The sequence below is a fragment of the Biomphalaria glabrata genome, chromosome 2, assembly GCF_947242115.1.
Source record: "Biomphalaria glabrata chromosome 2, xgBioGlab47.1, whole genome shotgun sequence".
In the NCBI taxonomy this organism is placed as follows: domain Eukaryota; kingdom Metazoa; phylum Mollusca; class Gastropoda; family Planorbidae; genus Biomphalaria; species Biomphalaria glabrata.
The window spans coordinates 64,616,842-64,639,747 of record NC_074712.1 but is presented as its reverse complement, the minus strand read 5'-3'; the positions used below and the strand labels follow the sequence as shown (position 1 = coordinate 64,639,747).

General features: G+C 33.5%; 1 protein-coding gene and 1 long non-coding RNA gene across 2 annotated transcripts; both read right to left on the bottom strand.

Moving 5' to 3' along the window:
* Positions 1-5,379: 5,379 nt before the first annotated feature.
* On the bottom strand, positions 5,380-12,397 carry LOC129924796 (homeobox protein 2-like). Its single transcript, XM_056021993.1, has 2 exons — positions 7,138-12,397; positions 5,380-7,034 (listed from the first exon to the last, which is right to left on the bottom strand). The coding sequence occupies exon 1, from the start codon at positions 11,515-11,517 to the stop codon at positions 10,150-10,152; it is 1,368 nt and encodes a 455-aa protein (XP_055877968.1). The 5' UTR covers positions 11,518-12,397; the 3' UTR covers positions 5,380-7,034; positions 7,138-10,149.
* A 3,505-nt stretch (positions 12,398-15,902) lies between these two features.
* On the bottom strand, positions 15,903-22,200 carry LOC129924797 (uncharacterized). Its single transcript, XR_008776723.1, has 4 exons — positions 21,403-22,200; positions 19,359-19,472; positions 16,879-17,027; positions 15,903-16,020 (listed from the first exon to the last, which is right to left on the bottom strand). It is a non-coding gene; the product is annotated as an uncharacterized LOC129924797 (long non-coding RNA).
* Between the last annotated feature and the right edge of the window lie 706 nt (positions 22,201-22,906).

Genomic DNA, 22,906 nt, shown 5'->3' with positions numbered 1-22,906 from the left:
TGAGCTGTGACGACTGAGAAGGATCATTTGAATAACATACCGAGATAATGCTACCAATAGAGAAATATTTTCCAGCACAGGCATTCGCCGTCTACGGAAAGAGGCGACTGAACGTCGATTGACATTTGTGAGATATATCATTAGTGTCAATGTGTAATGCAGAGTTCTTGCTTCCTGAAGTACTCTAGACACGTGACAAGACGAATATTATAAACTAACTGAAGCTCGTTTCAGCAGACAAACATGAAGTTTATTTTATTACAATAATAATGCACTGCACTCCTTGTTAGTGCTACAAGTCAAGAAATAATAAACAATCCTATCCGCATAGCAGCGGTATCAAATGTATCAATCACGTCCGCATCTCAGCGGGTAACAATAAGAACAATTACCACTGGAGCTTCAACTATAGATTTCCATTGAAATACGAATAATACCTTAATATTCAATAAGCACATAATGAAATCAACTCTCAAATATTATTAATCAACAATCATTAGTCCATCGACTTTCATCCTATATACATATATATACACCAGTCCAGGAAGCAACGTCCAACCTTCCTGGACCGGGAGCAAAACCTTACTGACTTGACTGAACTCAAAGTCAACTTTATTCATTCTACTTCCTGTTTTCTACATCAGGAATTCCACGTGTCTTTTAAACTCTTAACATGACGTGAAATTTAGATAATGCAATGTCAACTAAGACTGTGACAATTAGACAAGACGAAACATGTTTACTTAAGTCATCCTTAACACGAAAGCCGAAAAGAGGAGCGCAAAAACATGCCGTCAACGTTTAATCATGGTGTCACACCGATTCAAGAGGAAAGTGTAACGGACTTAGATTAGTTCTTTGAGGGGCTATTTAAATGCCCCAATTGTATATTGTCAAGAGAGGGGTGTGTAAAAAGTGAAATTGTGTGTGTGTGTTTGTTTATTTTATTAGTTGAGTTGTAGATTGTTTTTAGCACGGGGTTTTTCAAGGGGGGGGGGGAAGGGACAATAAGGTTTCCTGTGGTCCGTCTAGTCAGAAAGCTGACCTTGTCTGAGTAGGGTGTTGGTGATTGTTTTTCGGTTATTATGCCTAGAGTAAGGAGATGTTATATTATTATTCTTGCTATGTGTGCGTACTGAATATTTGGGGTAATGCTATGATGTGTCATGATACCCTTATGTAATATATTATATTATATTGTTTGCAGTAAATAAATACTAATTTTCTACTCCTTCGTTGAGTGTACTTTATAATACTTGTACGCTTGTAGAGAACTACAGTTTGGGCATAAATTAGCTCTCAAAGAACTAACCTAAGTCCGTTACAGAAAGTAGCTGTGGAGAAAGCTTGCAGCCCTATGTGTCGAATAGCGCGCGAGCGCTTATGTCAATGTGTTTCTCAACATTTTGCATTAATAAAATGTTACTTTCGCCACTCAACTGATCAGATAATTTGTTAAGGGGGAGCGCCTTAATCTCACTCAGAGTTGTCTGGGGGGATCCCCGGGTGCCAAACGTTTTTCTACATTTCTGAGCTTCATAATCTCTTTCCCGTGGCGTGTACAACGTAATATTTTTCTCATAATAGGAAAATTACTAGTCAAATCAAACTGAATTCAGAAAGTTTAGTACATGCTGATTCTAAAATGTGAGAAACATTCGAGGTAGAAATTTGTATTTTTAAAAGTTGTTTTTTTGGGAAAGTGCATTTTCTCGACTTGGGTGTCACCCCCTGATGGGTGCCACCCGGTGCGGCTTTGCACCCCACGCCTCTCCCCATAGTGACGCCACTGACTAGATTTAAACATGAAATGCGTAGGACGTATTTATCTTCTCTTTTGAAGTTATGTCTGTAATCTATATATATTTAAGCTTTAAATGCATGTGAAAATATTAGAGTCAGTAAGGAAGATAATGTGAAGTAGATTGTAAACTAAAAGAAAATGTTTTTGTAAAATAAAATATTGTATTGTCTTCATCACCTCATATCTGAACACAATATCATAATAAAGAATAAACAAGATGTGCTTTAATAGGTTTGTTAATTGACCTCAAAACAAATTTAAATAATAAACAGGTGTAGATTCGGCTGATGAGATATCGGTGGACTAATTTAATTGGCTGTCAAGTAAAAAGTTGATTAATTACAGTTATGATTGGCTTATTCTACGACTTTAAATTATTAGGCTACCAACGCAGTTTGCACAGCACTCAGAGAAAATTATTATAGTTCGCCAACAGCTATAGAGCACAACGACTAACCGCTTAAAAATCCCAGTCTTCACCAAGACTCGAACCCAGGACCCCAGGTTTTGAAGTCAAGCACTTAACTACTCAACCATAGCGCCACCGGATGTGTTACTTACGTGTAATTATTTCATTGATTGCTTACTAGTCCATCTGACAGACACATCATACACACCCAGTCTTACATAAAGTAACTAATCTTTTACAGACCAGTGTAACAAACCGTGTTAGTTATTATAATGGTAGGGCTAAATTCATAGTTGCACGAGATTGTAAGATCCTGGTCAACAGGTCCAGGTGAATGTGTGTAAGGACAGATGAGAGAGCGAGTTGGTGACTGGGGCACAAATGAGAGAGAGTGCATATACTTTCAGAGGGTTAGTTTAGACTATAGTTTGGGTTTGAGTAAGTCGAGAGCTTATTAGTAGGAAAGTTTTATCGTAGATAGTCTTTGTTGGTGAGCGTTGTATTTTCTTTTGCGTTTATCTGCGTACGGGACGTACTACTTAATACGTAAATATGTAGAATAGTTAATAAAGTGTTTCATTAACTATAAAGTTCTGAGATGTGTCTATTTAAAGAGTAGCCTATGTTTATAGGGCCGGATTTAGGACAGGACATGGTGGAGCTACTGCCCCAGTGAATCCACAAGAAAGGGGTCTCCACAGATTTTAAGTCTCAAAATTTTGACGTTTCAGCCACTTTTATGTTTGTTGGTTTTTGTTTAGAACATTGTGTCCGATAAAACTTTAAATTTTACGATTGACAAGAAAGAAGTGTATGCTTGTATCATGCTTACAACTTAGAAATGCAGTTTTGAATCTCTACGGCAGTGCGTCAAACCAGGACCTTACCCTCCACAAACTCAAAGATAAATTAAATGTACCTTCTTTGTTTAACTAAAAAAATACAATAAGAATTTTGTTTAAGAGTCTATAAAGTATAAAGTAGAATAAATCTACTTTGTTTCTTTCTTCCAAAACATGGCATATAGTTTTATTATTAATAAGTGGATTTTTTAATTTATGATTTTGAAAAAGTGTACGGGGCTCTACAAAATTTCTACCCCGGGGGCCTCCACATAGTTAAATGTTTCTGTCGTCAAGAAGCTAACTAAGGCTTAGAGTCGCTTTCCAGTTACCCAACCCCCTAGACAATGACGTTTACAGCCAGGGCAACTCTTGAGATAGGCCAGCGGTTCTCAACCTTTTTAGTGCTGCAACCCCCTAATAAGATTCTCCACTAAGCATCGAACCCCAACCGTAATTTTTTATTCGTTCACGGACCAAGTTCAATCGCAATTGGCTAATGTTATAAAATCCTAATCGAAATGTCTATTTGATATTAAACTGTTACTCAGCCCTGAGTTGTCAAGTTCTTTGAATTGGTTGTGTCGTGTGGTACAGTTTGCAGAGAATCTGGGTAGTGAGAAACGTTACAATATATATATATCTTTGCCAGTGCTACAAAGCCAAGCAGCTTAATGACTTATAAGTAGATTAGCAAAGTATAAAAGATATAATGAGAAACAAGGTAGTCTTAGACCAAGCTTAATTTAATGATTTAGATATAGTCTTTTTTTTCTCAAGACTTTGCAGCTACCTTCGTGTACAAATAAAATGACATTGTGCAAAATTTTGAACGCCAGAGTCTTTAGAAAATGTGAATATGTTTATCTTCATGTATAGTGAAAACGAGATTGAATGAATTCTTGTGAATACAATGACATTGTGCTTATTTTTGTGTGAAAATAGCAAATCTTTGGTCACGAAGTAACATTTTGTTTACACTACAGATGATTATATTGTGATTCGCCTCCTGTAACCATATTTTCTTCATAGAGAATGTATGTTTAACTCTTATAAAATAATTGATTTAATAGAGAAAACTTTTTCAAAGTATTATTATAAAAATTAAAGTGAGTTTACTACTTAACAGTACTTTGTAGTTGGGCTTCTAAGATTGTAATTGATTAACTTTTAAGGCCCTTTTTTCATTGCTCTTTTTATGGTCACTAATAGAAGTTGCTGTAAACTGGTATGCTCCTCCTGACATCCTCCAAAACTTAGTCAGTCATCATTGACACTTAAACATAACAATTCTCAATCTTATCATTGACACTAAGTAATAACCATTCTCAATCTAATCATTGACACTAAGACATTACCATTCTCAATCTAATCATTGACACTAAGACATTACCATTCTCAATCTAATCATTGACACTAAGACATTACCATTCTCAATCTAATCATTGACACTAAGGCATTACCAATCTCAATCTAATCATTGACACTAAGTCATTACCATTCTCAATCTAATCATTGACACTAAGACATTACCTTTCTCAATCTAATCATTGACACTAAGACATTACCATTCTCAATCTAATCAATGACGTTAAGATGTTTCCATTCTCTATCTAATCATTGACATAACATTCTCAATGTAATCAATGACACTAAGACATTACCATTCTCAATGTAATCATTGACACTAAGTCATTACCATTCTCAATCTAATCATTGACACTAAGACATTACCATTCCCAATCTAATCATTGACACTAAGACATTACCATTCTCAATCTAATCATTGACACTAAGTCATTACCATTCTCAATGTAATCAATGACACTAAGACATTACCATTCTCAATGTAATCATTGACACTAAGACCTTACCATTCTTAATCTAATCATTGACACTAAGTCATTACCATTCTCAATCTAATCAATGACATTAAGATGTTTCCATTCTCTATCTAATCATTGACATAACATTCTCAAGGTAATCAATGACACTAAGACATTACCATTCTCAATGTAATCATTGACACTAAGACATTACCATTCTTAATGTAATCATCGACACTAAGACATTACCATTCTCAATCTAATCAATGACACTAAGTCATTACCATTCTCAATCTGATCAATGACGTTAAGATGTTTTCATTCTCTATCTAATCATTGACACTAAGACATTACCATTCTCAATCTAACTATTTGTACCGTCTTGAATGGTGTGAATGTTGATTGAATGGTATAAGGGCCTCTTCTGGCCTTGATGTAGTGTTCTTGTATTCTTAATTAAACACATCACATATTATGGATAAAATAATTACTCCTCTCTGTCAGACAAATATTTATTACATCAAATAATAGTTCAGAAAGTAGGCAATCTCAGCCATACAATATCATCACGAATTATTTCACATCAAATACAAACTACATCCATAGAAAAATGTCCACTTAGGTACTCATATTATTTAATCCAATTTCATAAAACAGAGACACCTACGTCTCTTGATACATCATGGCGCTTACTTACTAAAAAAACGTGGTCATGTGATCAAAAATGGTACCTCTTTGCTTGACAATGTGTAAGACCCATTTTCACGTGAACTGAAATCATCTCGTTCATCTCACTCTAATCATAGTGTTACACCATTGACACTAAGACATTACCATCCTCAATCTAATGATTGTCTCACTGTTATCATTGGCACTAAGACATTACTATTCTCAATGTAATCATTGACACTAAGACATTACCATTATCAATCTAATCAATAACACTAATACATTACCATTCTCACTGTTATCATTGGCACTACGACATTACCATTCTCAATCTAATCAGTGACACTAGACATTACCATTCTCAATCTAATCAATGACACTAATACATTACCATTCTCACTGTTATCATTGGCACTACGACATTACCATTCTCAATGCAATGATTGACACTAAGACATTACCATTCTCACTGTTATCATTGACACTAAGACATTACCATTCTCACTGTTATCATTGGCACTACGACATTACCATTCTCAATCTTATCAATGACACTAAGACATTACCATTCTCACTGTTATCAATGACACTAAGACATTACCATTCTCAATCTAATCATTAACACTAAGACATTACCATTCTCCATCTAGACAAAATTTACATGGTCACAGTTTAAAAGTGAGGAAAGCAACAAACAACAATTAAATTTAAGAATCTATATTCATTACCCAGCTCAAATACAAACAGATGCTTAGATAATAATAAATAATTAATAATATAAATAAAAAATTAGTATAAAAAATATCAATAGTGCAACAACTTGTATTTTTTTTTTTTATTGCATTTGCATAGTAACAGAACTGGTATAGAAAAATACAAAAGACATAAATGTGGGGGCCACCGCTGGGCCAAAGTAAAAACACAGCATATTTGTATTTTTTTAAGCATTGTTCACCCCAGCAGCAGTAAATCTCTACATGGCAAAATAACAAAGCAAAATTTGAGTAATGGTTTAATAATAATAATGATGCTGAAGATAAAAGATTGGTGCAGTGTTTTCATAAACCCTATTACAACCTACTTTCCTCTATGGCAAAAAGGTGCCTGAGTTAATCTTTATAGTGCTTACAGGAGCACCCCGTTACGCCATCCTTGAAGATATATTTGGCATGCAGTCGCCCCCCATGTGGGATAATTTTCCAACCCATCACAGATGTTGAATGATAAGTATTTCTTCTATACTACCCACACCAGCCTCCAGCAGAACATTTTTTTAAGGTAGTTCTGCCAGTGTATGAAAGTTTGGTGAGAACTACTGCTTGGATATATATATATATATTTAATTGTGAAACTTGAAAAAACTTCTTGAAACAAAACTAAATATAACTTTTATTACAACATAACACTAACCCTAATACTAACCTAGATGAAATGAAATAAATCTAGTAGCAATAATATAAAATGGTATTTTAAACAAAATCTAACTCACTACAAAAAACATGTCTGTACAGTTTCAGATCCCTGGGTAATTTGCATTACACTAGACCATTTTTGTAATTTCACCATCCTCACTGCATATCCACCAACCAATCGCTAATTTCTCAACGTTACCTTGGAAACACCCACACACACACACTCCATAACACTGCTATACACATTTTTATGAACATACAAAATATAAACATTGTATAATTATGTCTTTATATAACTTTTGTTTTATAATTATTTTATCTAAGTAATTGACTAAGTAATTGTAATCATCGTCCTAAATATAATTTTGAGATCTTGTTTTCTAGTCTTAACATTATGAAAGATAACAATCTAAAAGGTTAATAGTTATTGAGCTAACAAACTAATATTAGAAAATGGTAAAATAAAAAAATCACTGAATACAATATATTTACAGGGTGCGTCAAAAAAAATGTATACACACTTTGAACTGTCATAGACAATTTATTTCCCGTTCTACAATGCTAAATTTCAGCACATGGAAAGCTTAATGTCTAATTAAAGTCAAAGTCATCAAGATAAGGCAGAGGAAATGGTTGGGAGGGAGGGGGTCTGTCAATGAACGTTGAATGGTGTAATATTGAGTTCTTACTTCCTGAAGAACTCTAGACACGTGACAAGACAAACACTATACGACTGACTCAAGTCCGTTCAGCAGACAACATGAAGTTTATTTTACTATAATAATAATAATATACTGCACTCCTTGTTAGTGCTACAAGTCAAGAAATAATAATCCTATCCGCATAACAGCGGTATCAAAAGTATCCAATACGTTAACAACAAATCATGTCTGCATCTCAGCGGGCAACACTGTGTAGAAATATAGATTAACTAATACATGTCTCAAAAGACCACTGGCAACAACTGCCCACAAGTTACTTTCTAACTGAAATTACTACAGACTTTTCTAAGTCGCTACTGTCCATCCCGGACTAAAATATACTTGACCACTCGGTCCAAAGAATAACACTTGACTTCTAACTTGACTTCACTTGACTGCTTTACTTGACTGACTGACTGACTTCAAAGTCAACTTTATTCATTCTACTTCCTGTTTTCTACATTAGGAATTCCACGTGTCTTTTAAACTATTAACATGATGTGAACTTTAGATCATGCAATGTCAACTAAGACTGTGACATTACGCCCTTTCCCTCAAAAAAAAAAGATTTTGTAAAAATCTTTTGAAATTTAAGTAATAATACTATTATATGTATAGTCACATCTTTTGAGAGAGAAATAATCCATACAAATGTACAATGTGTGCTATAATCTCTGGCACATGTCTTATCATGCCATCAAAAAATTTGATGAGACTAATATATGGTCTCATTTGACCTTACAATATTTTAAAAAATATTTGTCTGTGTAGACAATACTCATAGTTGTCAACATTACTCAAAAAGCAAGTGTTTCTTTACACAAAATTTCAAAGTAAATTCTCAATTTATCAAAAGAATGCTTTCAATATTAATTTTACAAAGGAATGAGCAGCCATGAAAAATGCTCCTATACAAATATACTTAGTTTATCACAGCAGGTTACATAATCAAATGAAAAATATTGACAATGGTTACATGGTCAAATGAAAAGATATTGACAATGTTCTTTAAAATAAATCAATGCAAGTGAAATGTATCTATAATAAATATTTATGTTGTCTCAATGGTTTATGTACAAAAATAATGGCAATGTTTTGACAATGCTACTAAATCATGAAAGTCAAGAAAATATATTCTTTAATGATGATTTATGAGGAACATATTTAAATCATCAAAGTCATAAGCATATTAAAGCATCAAGGTCGTTATCATGATATTCATTTGGCTCATATGTCTTACTGTGAGCACAAGTTCTTTTAACATAAGTGTAAGTTACAATCTTCTCTCGAAAAAATGAATCAGCTTTTCACGTTATGTAACATCAAATATGTTACTTCGAGCCATTAATAGTGCTCTAATAGTCTTCATCACTCAAATACAATGTTCTATTCAAAAATCAAATATATATACTACTTTGAGCCATTAATAGTGCTCCAATAGTCTTCATGAATCAAGTACAATGTTCTTTCAAAAATCAAGTATATTACTTCGAGCCATTAATCATGCTTCGATAGTTTTCTCATATCCATACAATATTCTTCTCAAAATTAGTGTTATCATCACATAATATAAAATATACTGCTTGAGCCATCAATAATGCTCCAAAAGTTTTGTCATTAAATACAATCTTCTCCTCAAAAAATATCAGTGTCTACATCACACATCATCAAATATATTGCTTCACGAGCCATCAATAATGCTCAAATAATTTTCTCATATTAAATACAATCTTCTCCTCAAAAAATCAGCGATTACATCACACATTATATATATATATATATTACTTCATGAGCCATCAATAATGCTCCAATACTTCTCATATTAAGTACAATCTTCTATTCAAAGATTCAGTTTGCATTACACAGTATCAATTATTTTTCAAGCCATCAGTAATGCTCAAATAGATCTCACTAATTAAATACAATATTCTTTTCAAAAAATCATTGTTTGCATTACATATCATCAAGTGTATCGTTTCAAGCCTCGAATTAAGCTCAAATAGTCTTCAAAACTGATATGTGGGAAAAAATAAATTCATCAGTGAAGATCAATGTCACAGTCATATCTATACAATTTACAAAGGTTATGTACATTTGAAAAAATGAAAAATACATTTCAATAAATAGTGTCACATACTCAGGTTTTAATATGACTGCGTTCTGTTCAAATGGACTCTTGGAAAAATAATTTACACATATGCAAAAATTGGGCACATATGACCTTTTGAAGTGTCATGTGTACAAATACAATCAAAGTTATATGTAGAATATGGCATCAACAGATTCAATGAATTACACTTGTACTGGCTAATGAGTCCTTAACGGTGCTAGTGTTATGTAAAATAGTGTGATAATTATAGTTGTTGACTTATGTGAACAATGTCATTGTTTAGTTATATTACTGATATTTAGTGATTTTGTGATGGTGTTGTATCCTATTGTATAATAAACAAAATTGTATGTTGTGCTGCCCTATGTCTAGCTTGCTAACTACTAGTGTCATGTGTGTTTCCAGTTCTAATGTTACTGTTTCGTGATGCGTTGTCCAGCCCGTTTGTAAGTAATGGATAGGAATTATTTTCTGGAGTTGAGTTCATGAATGCTACATGTTCGTGTTCGTGAGTGTCGATGGTTGCGGCTGAGTTGTCATAACTGCTAGGGCGTCTATGGATTCTATTGTTGCTGTTTCTTTGCCATCTGTTTGAAGTATTTCTGTTGTATCTGTTTCGTTCGTAGCCATCACGTCTGGATTGTCTGTGATAGTTCTGAAAGTTGTTGGTATTGTATTGCTGTCTTCTTTGATAGTTCTGGAAGTTGTAATTATCGTTGTTGGTGTTGTATTGCCTTCTTCTATCATTAGGGCTGTAACTTTGGGTTGCTCTGCTGTTTCTTCTGTTGTCATATTTATTGTCTCGATATGTGCCACTTTGATACTGGAAAGTGCTTCTGTTGATTGATCTACATTGGCTCTTTATGTGACCCTTTATGCCGCAGTTAAAGCAGGTTTTATTGTTGCTGCTGTATTTGAATTTACTTGAATCAGTGTTAATGGTGGCAGCTATTTGATGGTCTCTTCTGTCGATGGTGTGATTGGGATGGCTGTCTTTGAATAAATTCAGGTTAGTTATGAGTTCTGTTTCGTTTTTAATTTTCTTCTCTTTCAGGAAAGTGAAAATGTTGTCTGTAACATTCAATAGTACACTGTCAATTAAGAACATATCAATGATTTGGTCTGGTCTCGTCATATCACAGTTGGAGAGTTCAAGCCACTTTAAGATATTTTGCTTAATTTCAAAAATAATTCTGTTGTAATCACCGTTCTTTTGCAATCTGATGTCTTGAAAGAGTTTTCTGTAGTGGTCCTCGGATTTGCCAAAGTGTTTGAGGAGTCTGTTTTTCACAGCCTTGTAGTCAGTCTTTTGTTCAGGTGTCAGGGTGGCTATTATGTTCAGCGGTTCACCTGCAAGATTGGCGAGTAGGTGCTTGGCCATATCTCTAGGAGACATGTCATACGTTGAGGCTATGTGCTCAAATTGCACAATGTAGTTTTCAAGAGTTTCGTTTTTCTCATTGAACTTATGGAACTTCGAGACGTATGGTTTGGCTTGCTGTGTCAGTGGTTGTAATATGTTCGGATTCACTTTTGCAGCTTCCAGTTTAGCTAACTCAACTTTTCCCTCTATTTCTTTCATTTCTTTCTGATGCGCTCTTTCTGCCGCTCGTTCATCTCGTTCCGCTACTTCACGTTCTTTCTTCTTTAATTCATCCAATTCTCTTTCGATAAATTCTCTTTTCTTTTCACCCTTCAATTCCATTTCTCTGGCCAACTCCAAGATTTTATCATAGGTAGACATTGTTGATAGGTATGGGTTTAGGCTTCAAGTGTGTATAATGTCAATAAATATTAAATAATCTTCAACGTGTATAAAGTCAACAAATATATAGGATTCCAATCTGTATGTAGTATTAACTGTGTAGTGAGTGCTTAGTTATCAAAATACAAATAATAATGTCTCACTTTGCATGTATCTTTGATATTTAAATAATAGATGGCCAATAAATGTGTTGAGTTTGTAATCAATGTGTGCCAAATACAATGTACAAATGAGTCAATAGTAATATGTGTTGCGTCAAAATGTACCAACAAAATAATCAGAGTACGAGAAATGTGTCAATACAAAATAAGTACAAGAGCTCAAAAAATAAGGCTCTAATTCAAGTGATAGTATATATGTACACAATATTATTACTTCAAATATATCTTTGTAACATGTTATATGTGCAGTGAAAAAATGAAAAAAAAATTAATTAATGAGAGAATAAAGAGATAAATTAAAGTATAGGTGACGAACACAAAAACAATATAGATAACAATACAGTCTGCTTTAAAAGAAATCAATAAATAGAAGACTTTGACAAGAGAATCACAGATATGTAAATACAAGACTTACACAAACAAACAATATGAATACAAAGAGAAATCACACTACGATTGTACAAACAAAACTATATACCACTAAACAAAAAATTTCAAAATGATCTAGAAGACCCTACCGAACAAGGCTGGTCTACTCGGACCTTATTAGGACTAGGAGAACAACAAGAAAATCCCTAAAGATCCCTATCAGATGAAGTGAAATGGAACGGAACAAATAAATTGTGCCGATTCAGTCTCAAAACATAAGACAGACCCACGCCGACTGCCCTTTAAGGTAACAAATATAAAAAATGAAAATCAATTTAATATGGTTCCAAGAGTTATCAATCACTAACTATATATATAATCAACTTCAATTACTGCTATACCACAGCAAAATCAATGTACTTTATTAATCATATGAATATATTCAATCCTTAATTATAACTTACAGACTTTCTTTTGTAGACTGATGTAGATTAATCCTCTCTTGTAGCTTGTCAAATACAAATACAGCTTGAGTAGTTCAATAATAATCCATGGGTAAGGTAACTAAGTAATCCGATTGAGAATACACATCAATGTGAGCATCAAAGTAGTAGTAAAATAATCCAGTCATATGCCATAAGATGGCTCAAATGCTCAAGTAATGTCAAAAAATATTTCCTCTTGACCTTTACAATTAACACAAGTCCAACAGGTAATCCAAATAATCCAATAAGATAATCCAAAATGTAAGTGTAGTAATGCAGGCATGTGTTATTTCTTCGTCGTACAACGATGACTAGGAGAGCGCCAATAGGTACAAGTTAGTCCAACTTCAACGTCAAAGATCAATAATCCAAAAGTACTTGAACATTCGTATAAATAATCCAACAGTACTTAAGTGGAGAACTTCAGCTTAGATAATCCAAATATGTAAAGTCTCTGAAAAATTAGAATGACCATAAGTGAACAGAGGTCTAAATGGAGGACCTTCTGTATAGCAATGTAAGGTGAAACCTCGACAATGCAAGAGCGTGTCAAAAGTTGGTGACGAGCGCTCACGTGGAAACGATGTATCATCTGTCTTCAGGCGACGCCTTGAATTTTACACCCACACAAATGTATCAGCTGTCTTCGAGCGAAGCCTTGAGTTTTTCACCCACACAAATGTATCAGCTGTCTTCGAGCGACGCCTTCAGTTTTTCACCCACACAAATGTATCAGCCGTCTTCGGTTTCTGCCGATGGTGATGTCTCAAGATGTCGACAATAGTGGAGAAATAGGCATTGACCAGGTTTAAAATATACATATAAGATCCTTTTTTGTCCAGTAGATATAATGGTCAGTTTGTAGACTTCATCAAGCCCTAACTTGAGAACTGCTTGGTCAGACACAAACTGTGAAAGATGGAATGTGATAATATGAATATATATATATGAATACAATATTAAAGTGCTGACTTATTTATTACTAAAGCATCTCCAGATTTTCTTTTGATAAGTCTTTCTTTTAACCAACTGGTGTGCCACAGCAGTAGGCTCTTTTTTTTTTCATTGCAAGTCTATGGTTATTTTTTAAAAATCTTTTTGTCTACCAACACTCTTTAAACTATTTCCCAGGTGGATTCCCTACTTTAAATTTCTGTCTGTTAACATTTCAGCAAAGGTACAAGATATGAATACATTGCTTATGTCCTGAGAATGTTCTGCATTAGACACTTTAGGCCTTCTCTGCTACTCTATCACCTAAATAAATTAAGTTATGCTTCTTTTCCTTGCTCTTTGTTTCACTGCCAAGTTTGATACTTAATACAAAAAGAGTCAAAGGAATTCATCAGATTAATTTAATATTTAAAAATAGAATTGACTCACCATTAGCTGTCCCAATGAATGAACCATAATGTCAGGTTGACCATTAACCCTATCTTACTGTACCAGACATTCATGCTTGTTAGTTTAGCCTAAAGATAACAATGGTAGTGATATTTAGCTGCAAACATTTTACTAAATTTATATAACTGGTAATAAATTATTGTTAAAACAAAAGAAAGTCCATAGAAAAGAGATACAAATAAAACATAAAACAGTCTAATTTAAAACTAAATAAAATGATTAATTAACACATTCTTTTTAAGACTGGATGGCTGCCTGGTTGTGCAGTATGCACACTGGATTATCTTTCACAATGGTGGGAAGCGTGGTCGAGAGGCCAAGTGCGCTTGAACTTGGCTTGGCTACCTAGAAGGGGGCTCGAGGTTCGACACCTGACTCGGGCAGAGATGTGTTTACTGAGCGCCCAAAGGCAGCACAGAAAACCAACTCCTAGATACCCCCTCCCCCCACCGGTCCACAAATGAGATTGGACCAAAAAGCGCTCTGAGCATGCTATAAGCATGAAAGTAGCGCTATATAAAAGCTATAATAATAATAATAATGGTGCCAGGTTCATATTCTGCCAGCTGACATCAAACTTTTGAATTCATTTGCCAGTAATTATATTTTCTTTTTTTTTTTTTTAAATACAAGCCTCATGCAATAGCAGTCTTTAACTTTTTCTTTATTGTTATAAATTATTTTAAGCAGAAGAATCTAATGAAATATACTTACAAAACTTCCTTTAAGATTTCAAGTTAAAAGTTGTGGGTGAACATCATCCCAGAGTATACCAGGACCTATACAGATAGAGTGGTCATGAGTCTGAAATACAAATAAAGTGATTGTGTCTGAAAACCTTTTTTCTTTTATTAATCAGAGTTAATATGTCATCTAGGTATGTCAAATAGATAAGTTTTCCAACCTGTAGGTATGTCTGACAGATATGTCATAAAGAGTCTTACAGTCTAGTAATGTAACATGCTGACAAATTTTTTCTTTAGAATCTTAAGGGGAGGGGAGGGAGGTAAGAAGAGTGCTTTTAAGAAATTATTACTCACTATGGTTTCAATTACAATGGTCAGGTCAGTTCATCAGGGCTGATCAATCCAACATAAGATCCACTATTTGGTAATTTACCTACGCCACTGTCATGCTTGAAATATTTCCAACCAATAGAAGTAAATTGAGTTGTATGTGCTGAGAAAGGAAAACAAAAAAATGTTTGTAAATTGTTTCACATATTTTAGTTGTTCCTTCAGAGTTGAAGATAATTTACTTCCTAGTCCTAACTTCCAGCAGGATGACAGCAGGCAGGGTATTAACCCAGGACCATCGAGAAGTCCAAACAATATACCACACGACCAGGCAGCCAGCCTGTATGTATTATAAGTGTGATTCAATATGTTATAAATCTATATTTTATATATGTTATAAGTGTGATTCAATTTGTTTAAAACTACAAAATTCATTTTTTTTAGGTTTACTGTTTTTGACAGTCAAAATAGTGGTTTACATTTTTTTCCCACCATTTAAGAATTCCGATTACAATACAAAATTTAAAAAAATAGAAAAAAAAAAACACATACACACATACAAAAGATTTGTAAAAAGCCTTGGCAGTCACATCAAACATTTTTTCAAAACCAACAACATGCACATCCTTGATACAAAACACACACACTGGTCATTTTAGCCATAAGAGATGTACCTGTTACCAGATGTACCAGTTAGGTTGATTGGCTGTATTGTTAAAGATTAAAAGCAAACCATTATCCATACAGATCTAGTTTCACTAGAGAAAAGATTTTTTTTTCTTGGTATCCAAATTCTTATGTATAAGATTTCTATAATGTGTCTTCTTTCTACTATAACATGCTCAGTACACTTTTATTGTATAAATACGGTAAGGGTTATATAATTTGGCTCTAAATGAAAGATTTACCTGCTTTCCATATAAAGGGGAGGGGGGGGGGGGGGGCAAACATTATAGTTGCCTGACCAAGGTTCTAATGCAGTCATAAGACCATATCTAGTATGACAGTCGACAGTAGAAACTTGCAATTAGATTCCAAGCAATAGTTCTACAAGTATATAGTGAATTTAAGATGTAGCACATAAATTATAATTTCCAAAATCTAAACATAATTTTTTATTGCACAAAGTTATCCAGCTAGAGCTAAATTTTAAAGTAAGAGGCAATTCACACTTGGAAACATATGAAAATATAAAGTAAAAATATTAATGTCCATCATGCATCAGGTTTAATTACAAAATGAGGATACTGAACACTTCAAGAACTTTAAATATTTCCTTTTCCACAACCAAGGTAACCAATCGAGCCTAGTAGGAAGCGTGGTCAAGAGGCCAACTACGCTTGAACTTGGCTTAGCTTGGCTGCCTATGAAGGGGGCAAGAGGTTCGACACACAACTCGAGTTGAGTTGTGTTTACTGAGTGCTTTAAGGCAGTTAGAAAACCTACTGCCACTGGTCCACAAATGAGATTGGACCATAGTGCTCTGAGCATGCTATAAGCATGAAAGTAGCACTATATGAAAGCCATAATTTATTTATATAGTAAATATTTAGGGTTAGAAACATGCTTACAATTCAAGTAGATTTCCTTATTGAATGACACTACAAAATGTAATCATGTATAATCTGGATATTCTTCTTTGTTTTTATTATTCATTAACTTCAACAGACCTACTTTTTTTTCAATGTCAGAGCAGAAGCACCAACAGATGTTTCATTTTTTTTTTTTCTTTTAAAAAAAAAAAAAAAAGACTCACAACATAGCAAGTAAACTGCTTTACTATCGAAGTTAGTGGAATTAAATCGATATCTATTTAGGTGAATAGATAGTTCCAGACAGGATGCATGCCATAGTTTTACTTCTTCTAGACTTAATTATTATTTCAATTTATCAGACAATAGTTACCCAGATAACGATCCTGACTGCCAGGTCGTGCAGTTTGCACGCTGGATTGTCAATCGGATTTATCGATGGTCTCTGGTTCAAACCCTGCCTGCTCCCATCCCCTGTCACCCTGCGGGAGGTTTGGACTAGGAAGTAAACTATCTTCAACTCTGAAGGGACATCTGAAACATGTAAAACAATTTACAAACATTCCAAAGATAAATACATGTTAAATTAGTTATAACTTATGAAGACATATAGCTATTGACATAGTTTTGATTTAAATTTGAGGATAAAATGTAAAAACAAAAAAACCTTCATTAAAATTATAAGAAATATATAGTTGTATATTCTATAGCCCCATTTTCTAAAAGATCAATAGCAAATATTCTTTTTTTATACTTTGTTTAAGCCTTCTTAGCATACTTTATAAAAGTGCATAATTTGACTATAATAAGTATTGCTTATAATATTAGCTTTTTCTTGCATCAAAGTAAATCAGAAATATTATTTTAAAATCAATTTTTGATTTAATATAATCATCAATTTAGTTTCTCAGAAAAGAAATAATGTCTGAAAAAATGATTATAATTTTTAGAATAGTTGCGGATAAAAATGTAATAAGAATGCCTTTTAAAACTTGCAATCTATAGGGCAGATGATGTAAATGTCATCTGTTTCTGTGGCCTACAGTTATAAAGGTATCATGATATGGTCAGCACAATGATAAACCTTCTTTACTTTCCCCAACTAATGTCATTAAAATTGCACAGACTTGAGGCACTCTATGATCCTGAAATTCAAAAACAATCTTGACCAAGATTTGAACTGAAAACTCTAACTCAAAATAGCTGCACTTAACCACTTAGCAAGTCCCCCCCCCCCCCCCCCCCCCATTAAAAAAATCAAATGTTCCATTATGAATCAGCACATCATCATTTGCAGAGAGAATTGCTGCCAATCTTTTATTAAGTACAATAGAGATAACTTTATTCAAGAATTTTTAACTTTGGCTGAATGTGCATTGTGACAAGCTAATTCAGAAACTGGCTTATACTGTAACATTTATTTAAATATTATAGACTAAAATTACAGCTATTATACACTAAAATAAAATGTTATTTCATTCACTATGCCATTATGTTATGGCATGTTTACCTGGCCCAGCATCCTCCTCCTTTTGCAGCATTACATGTACTGTAATCTTCAGGGGCCCAAAGACTTTTTCCAGTGATGTAAGCCTCCAGAGAATCATATGTCCTTGGATAATGGCAGCTGTGAACAGAATCACTTTTGCATAACACTTTCCAAAATGTACAAACTATTTAAATATATTAATATATGCCTTTATTCTAAAAACAACCTCATAATAATATACTTATTCTTTTAAAAGTTTCATAGAATTTATTACATGCTAGATATCCTTATATGTTCACCTACAAGCTAGCAGAGCTGTTTGTTAGAAAGTTGATTAGATCTTTCCAAACTCAGAAAACCACTTTCAAAACTTAATAAATAATGAACAATACACCTAAAGTTACACCTAAAATAAAAATGCCAACAAAAGAGCTATTCAGGCTTCAGATGGGAACCCACAGACAAGGCACAGAGGAAGACCAAAAAGAACAGGACAACACAATCTTCATATCTTCTAGGTTACAGGCATTACTTCAAAAAAGAATATAATTATGTCCTATGCATTTCATGATCAATCTTGTCATGCATCTTAATAAGTTACTTCAACTCTACTAAGTCATTGGTTTTCCTGGCTGATTCAGGCATCCCATTCCCCTCTCTAATGGCATTAGGGAAAATTTAAAATAATTATGTGGTGTTGTCTTTTTATCTTTTTCTATCTCACCATCACTAGCTTTGGGGAGTAAAAAACTTAACCAACATACCCAATAATATAAACAGATTTAGCTCATTTTTTAAAAATCTTTTAAGATGTCATGAGCAATATCCCATCCTCCATCATGTGCTAGAATTAAAATATTTTTAAAAGCCATTTAAATCTAATGCATTTCTCAAAGTCTGCAAAGAGAGAGATAACAAAGATGTCTGGTAAATGTTGTATGCAGGCCTTCTAACAGAACTAATAATTTCAAAAACAAAAATGATTTGGAAAATAGGACCCTAAATATACAATCTGTTGAATTTCAATAATCAATGTATTTATGAACCATCTGGTTTATTATATATTCAAAAAATATTTTGATAAGTTTAAAAGTTATAGAAGATTGTTCTTATGATCACTTGAGAAAAAATGTCAATATACATTAAAAGTCAGAATACTTTTTATATCATTTCTACAATGATTCCCTATAGAATAAGTGATGCCTTTTGATGACAAGAAACTAATCTTTAACTCTTTGACAACTATCAGATACATCCAATATGATCTGGTAAAAACAAAGATCTTCACTTTTTCCAAAAATATACAAGTATTATTATACAGTATGTCTTATAAAGATAGTATAGTATAAAATGTAGACAATTACCTTTATAATAAGTCCCAAGATAAGTTAGGAATGCAGTATTTCCTGTGGCTGTGCAGCCCCAGCTGAGACCTACATATTTATATAATCAACACTATAGCCTCTCTCATTCCATATCTGATGAAGATAAATTAAAATTAGTTGTTAGATTTATACAAAGTCCCTGTGGGGCTGAGGGGCATACACCAGTTTCTAGGGGGATGGATTTAGAATTCCAGTAAGCACCATACATTTTCATAAGTTTTCAATTTAGATTTGGCTTGAGCTACGTTGCAGAAAGGGTTAAGTAAGGGTTGGAAACAGCATGGAAATCTTCTCCCAAATACTGCTTCTCCCCACAGGTATCTTCCATTGGTGCATTTCATGTTCCCTGATCAATGAGTGGCGGTGATAGAGTCTGACCGAGTGAGGTACGAACGAGTTTTTGTACCGCTCCATTCTTGTTTTGATTGACAGCAGTCGCCCACTTCGCAACGACCTGGCGTAGTTCTGATGGAGCGGGTGGCCGTTGTCTTCTAGATCTAGATCTACTTATGGTAAAATCAGCGGCATCCTTATCTACCTACGCGTCCTTATCTACCTTTTGTTGGCAGTGGCCAGCTAGGGAATGGTTGAGTGTGGTGACTTTATTATAGGCTAATCTTATCTTTTAAATTACAATTACGTCTTCAAGAAGACATGCTAATTACGTCAAATGCGTTTAATGTGGAGAAAGCTATGGGAAGATGACATAAAAGAATAGAAGGGCCTGGCATTGAAGGAAGTTCTAGCTTAGGCAAAAAGACAGAGTGGAATGGAGAAAGACTAAGGCAAATCTTCTGTGGTGCCCAAACTGTCCAACTAAGGGATAGGTTAAGGTGAAAAAGTAAAGTTTTATCGTTACTTACTATCCAAGCCAACATTATCATTATTTCTTTTCTTTTAATGTTATGTGATGGTGGTTCTGCAATGGCCACTCACTTCTGCACTTTAAGAAATTGTCAATAACATTTGAGTTTCAGCAAGTTTGTTTTTAAATTTCTAGATTCTTTGTATTGCAGTGACAAAGCTCTCTGTTTTGAGGTCATCAAACTAGTTTAAATTTGTCATATTAAACAAGGTTCAATGCTTGGCTTACCTCTCTAACTTGGGACAAATATTTATTGTTATTGATAGTAATATTAAATTATGGATTATAATTTTTATCAGATCATTTACTTACTTATTTTAATCAGAAGAATTTTCTCACTTTTTAGTTAAGATTTGGAGAATTAGCCAATTAGGGTTAGATCTAAGCCAATGCTTATGCCTGAAGTTATGCTGTAGATGTGTCTTTAGTAGGGATTTTAGGAACTTGCATTTTTTGTATTGTAATCTACCCACTTGATATGGTTCAGATTAAGCAAGTCTGCAGAGGGCTAAGTACTTAAGGTACTTTTTTTCTTATTTCTTAAATAAATTTATTTCTCAGGCTTCTGTGATTTGAAAAACCATATTAATATGATATTATATTATATATGAATATTTCATTTGATATCCGTTTTTAAGTTGATTCATTTCATGATTGCTGATTTTTACTAGATAGATCTAATTTTGTAATTATAATTTTGATCTAGATCTGTATAATATATTTAATTTACCAAACCTTCAACATCACAATTTTTTTCTAAAAAAATATGATTAAATTTAGAGAAATGTAATAGATTTGTTTAGCTTCACATTTGATAAATTTGACTTCTGCTTTTATCAAGTCTTAGACATAAGCAAAATTAATTCATATCTTGGAAATGTTCCTCAGTCTCAGAAAAAATAATGATCTTTTGTTTTCAAAGTTTGAAATAATATTATAATACAATCCCATTTCGCGGATTTTAAATAGATCTAGATATATAGATCTACATAGATCTAGATCTATAAGAAGCTTTCTAGATCTATTAATCACAGAACTTCCGAAATAGATCTATAGTCACGTAAATCTATGATATAATCAAAAGTTTATTTCCATGATGATAAAATATGTCGCGTTTTCACAATCTAGATTATGTACGTCTGTGATCTTACACTTTACCTTTTTTCGACTTTCGCTTTTCTGGTGGTAAGTAGTTGTGAGTTCAGAACAAAGACCGAATTTAAAAGATCTAGATCTATATACTACAGAGTATGTCTCCCTATCATACCTTTACCTATGACCTATCCTATAAGTGAGTAAGTAGACCTAAGGCTAAGCCTAAGAACTTCAGAAGATAGACCTAGCCCTGGCTAGAAAATAGAATCTATCAATCTATGATCACCTAGCATAACTAATAAATTATAAATACATGGCATGGATAGATCTAGTAGATAATTAAATAATTCTTTAAAATCAAGATTTAGATATCAGTTTAATTACGAAATCTAGATCTAGAGTCTAGACTAGAGAGTCTAGATCTATTTAATGTTTACACTTGACTACAGACAAATAGGCTAAAATAGTGCATTGTTGTCACGTGACCGTAATGATAAATTCGCCTTTTAACATGTAACATGCTTGACCAAAATGCTATTAGAGAAGTCATCTAGCTCTCTATGGAAAAGAGAATAACTACAATTGCAATTGATAGAAAAATGCACGTTTTACATGAATAAATTAAAAACTCTCTCAAAAAAATGGTTTTCTAGTCTATTGCCGAAACTGAAACAGATCGAGGTCTGATCCATTGCCGCCATTTTTAAAACAAGTCACATATGTTGCCTCCATGGTTGCCTCACAAGAATTAAGACAAAAATCGCATCGATTAACATATTACAATGAAATTTGCTCAACTTACAGCCATTTAAATTATCTTCAAGAATAAACAAACTTTTTAAATATATAAACAACCTGAAGCACGAATTAGATCTACAAAATAACGAACTTTTTACGAAAGTTCGGCCAAATTAAAAAAAAAAAACTTTTTTTTTTAAATTTCATTTTTTTTTGTTTTTTTGTAAAAAAAATATTTACAAATACAAAAAAATTCTAAAGTGCTTCATATACTGACTGGTTCTTCATTCTTTACTTTAAATCAATAGCACCCATACTTTAATGAATATAAAAATTAAAAATGGCGGCGCCACTTTTCCCGCGAGTTGAATATTGTCAACATCCGGGAATTTCACATAGCTATGAAAAGCTGCACTTCATCTTCAGACTCGAAGCAAAGCCTTATTATTATTGAGATGAATCTTGTTGAATAAAGCCAAGAAATTAGTAGTTCTATTGGTGTTACTTCATTACACTGTCAGCGATTAAACCCATAGATGCGCCTGTACAACCACTTCAATGCTGCAGAGGTAGAGACGATTTGTGACACTGTGATGGTTACGGGTATGGTACAAACCTGAGATGACAGTCTGGAGTCTGGAGTGCATTTCACCGGCGCCTTCGGGGTCACGGAGGTCACAATTCCACACAACTAGAAAAAAAAGGGGCTGGGGGGGGGTACTGTTTCTTTTGGCAAAGTGGCCAGATTTTAAGCACATTGTTAGTTTTAAAAACCTTTTAAAAGTACTATTTTGTGTACACGACTACCAGATCCAATGGTGGCATGCTC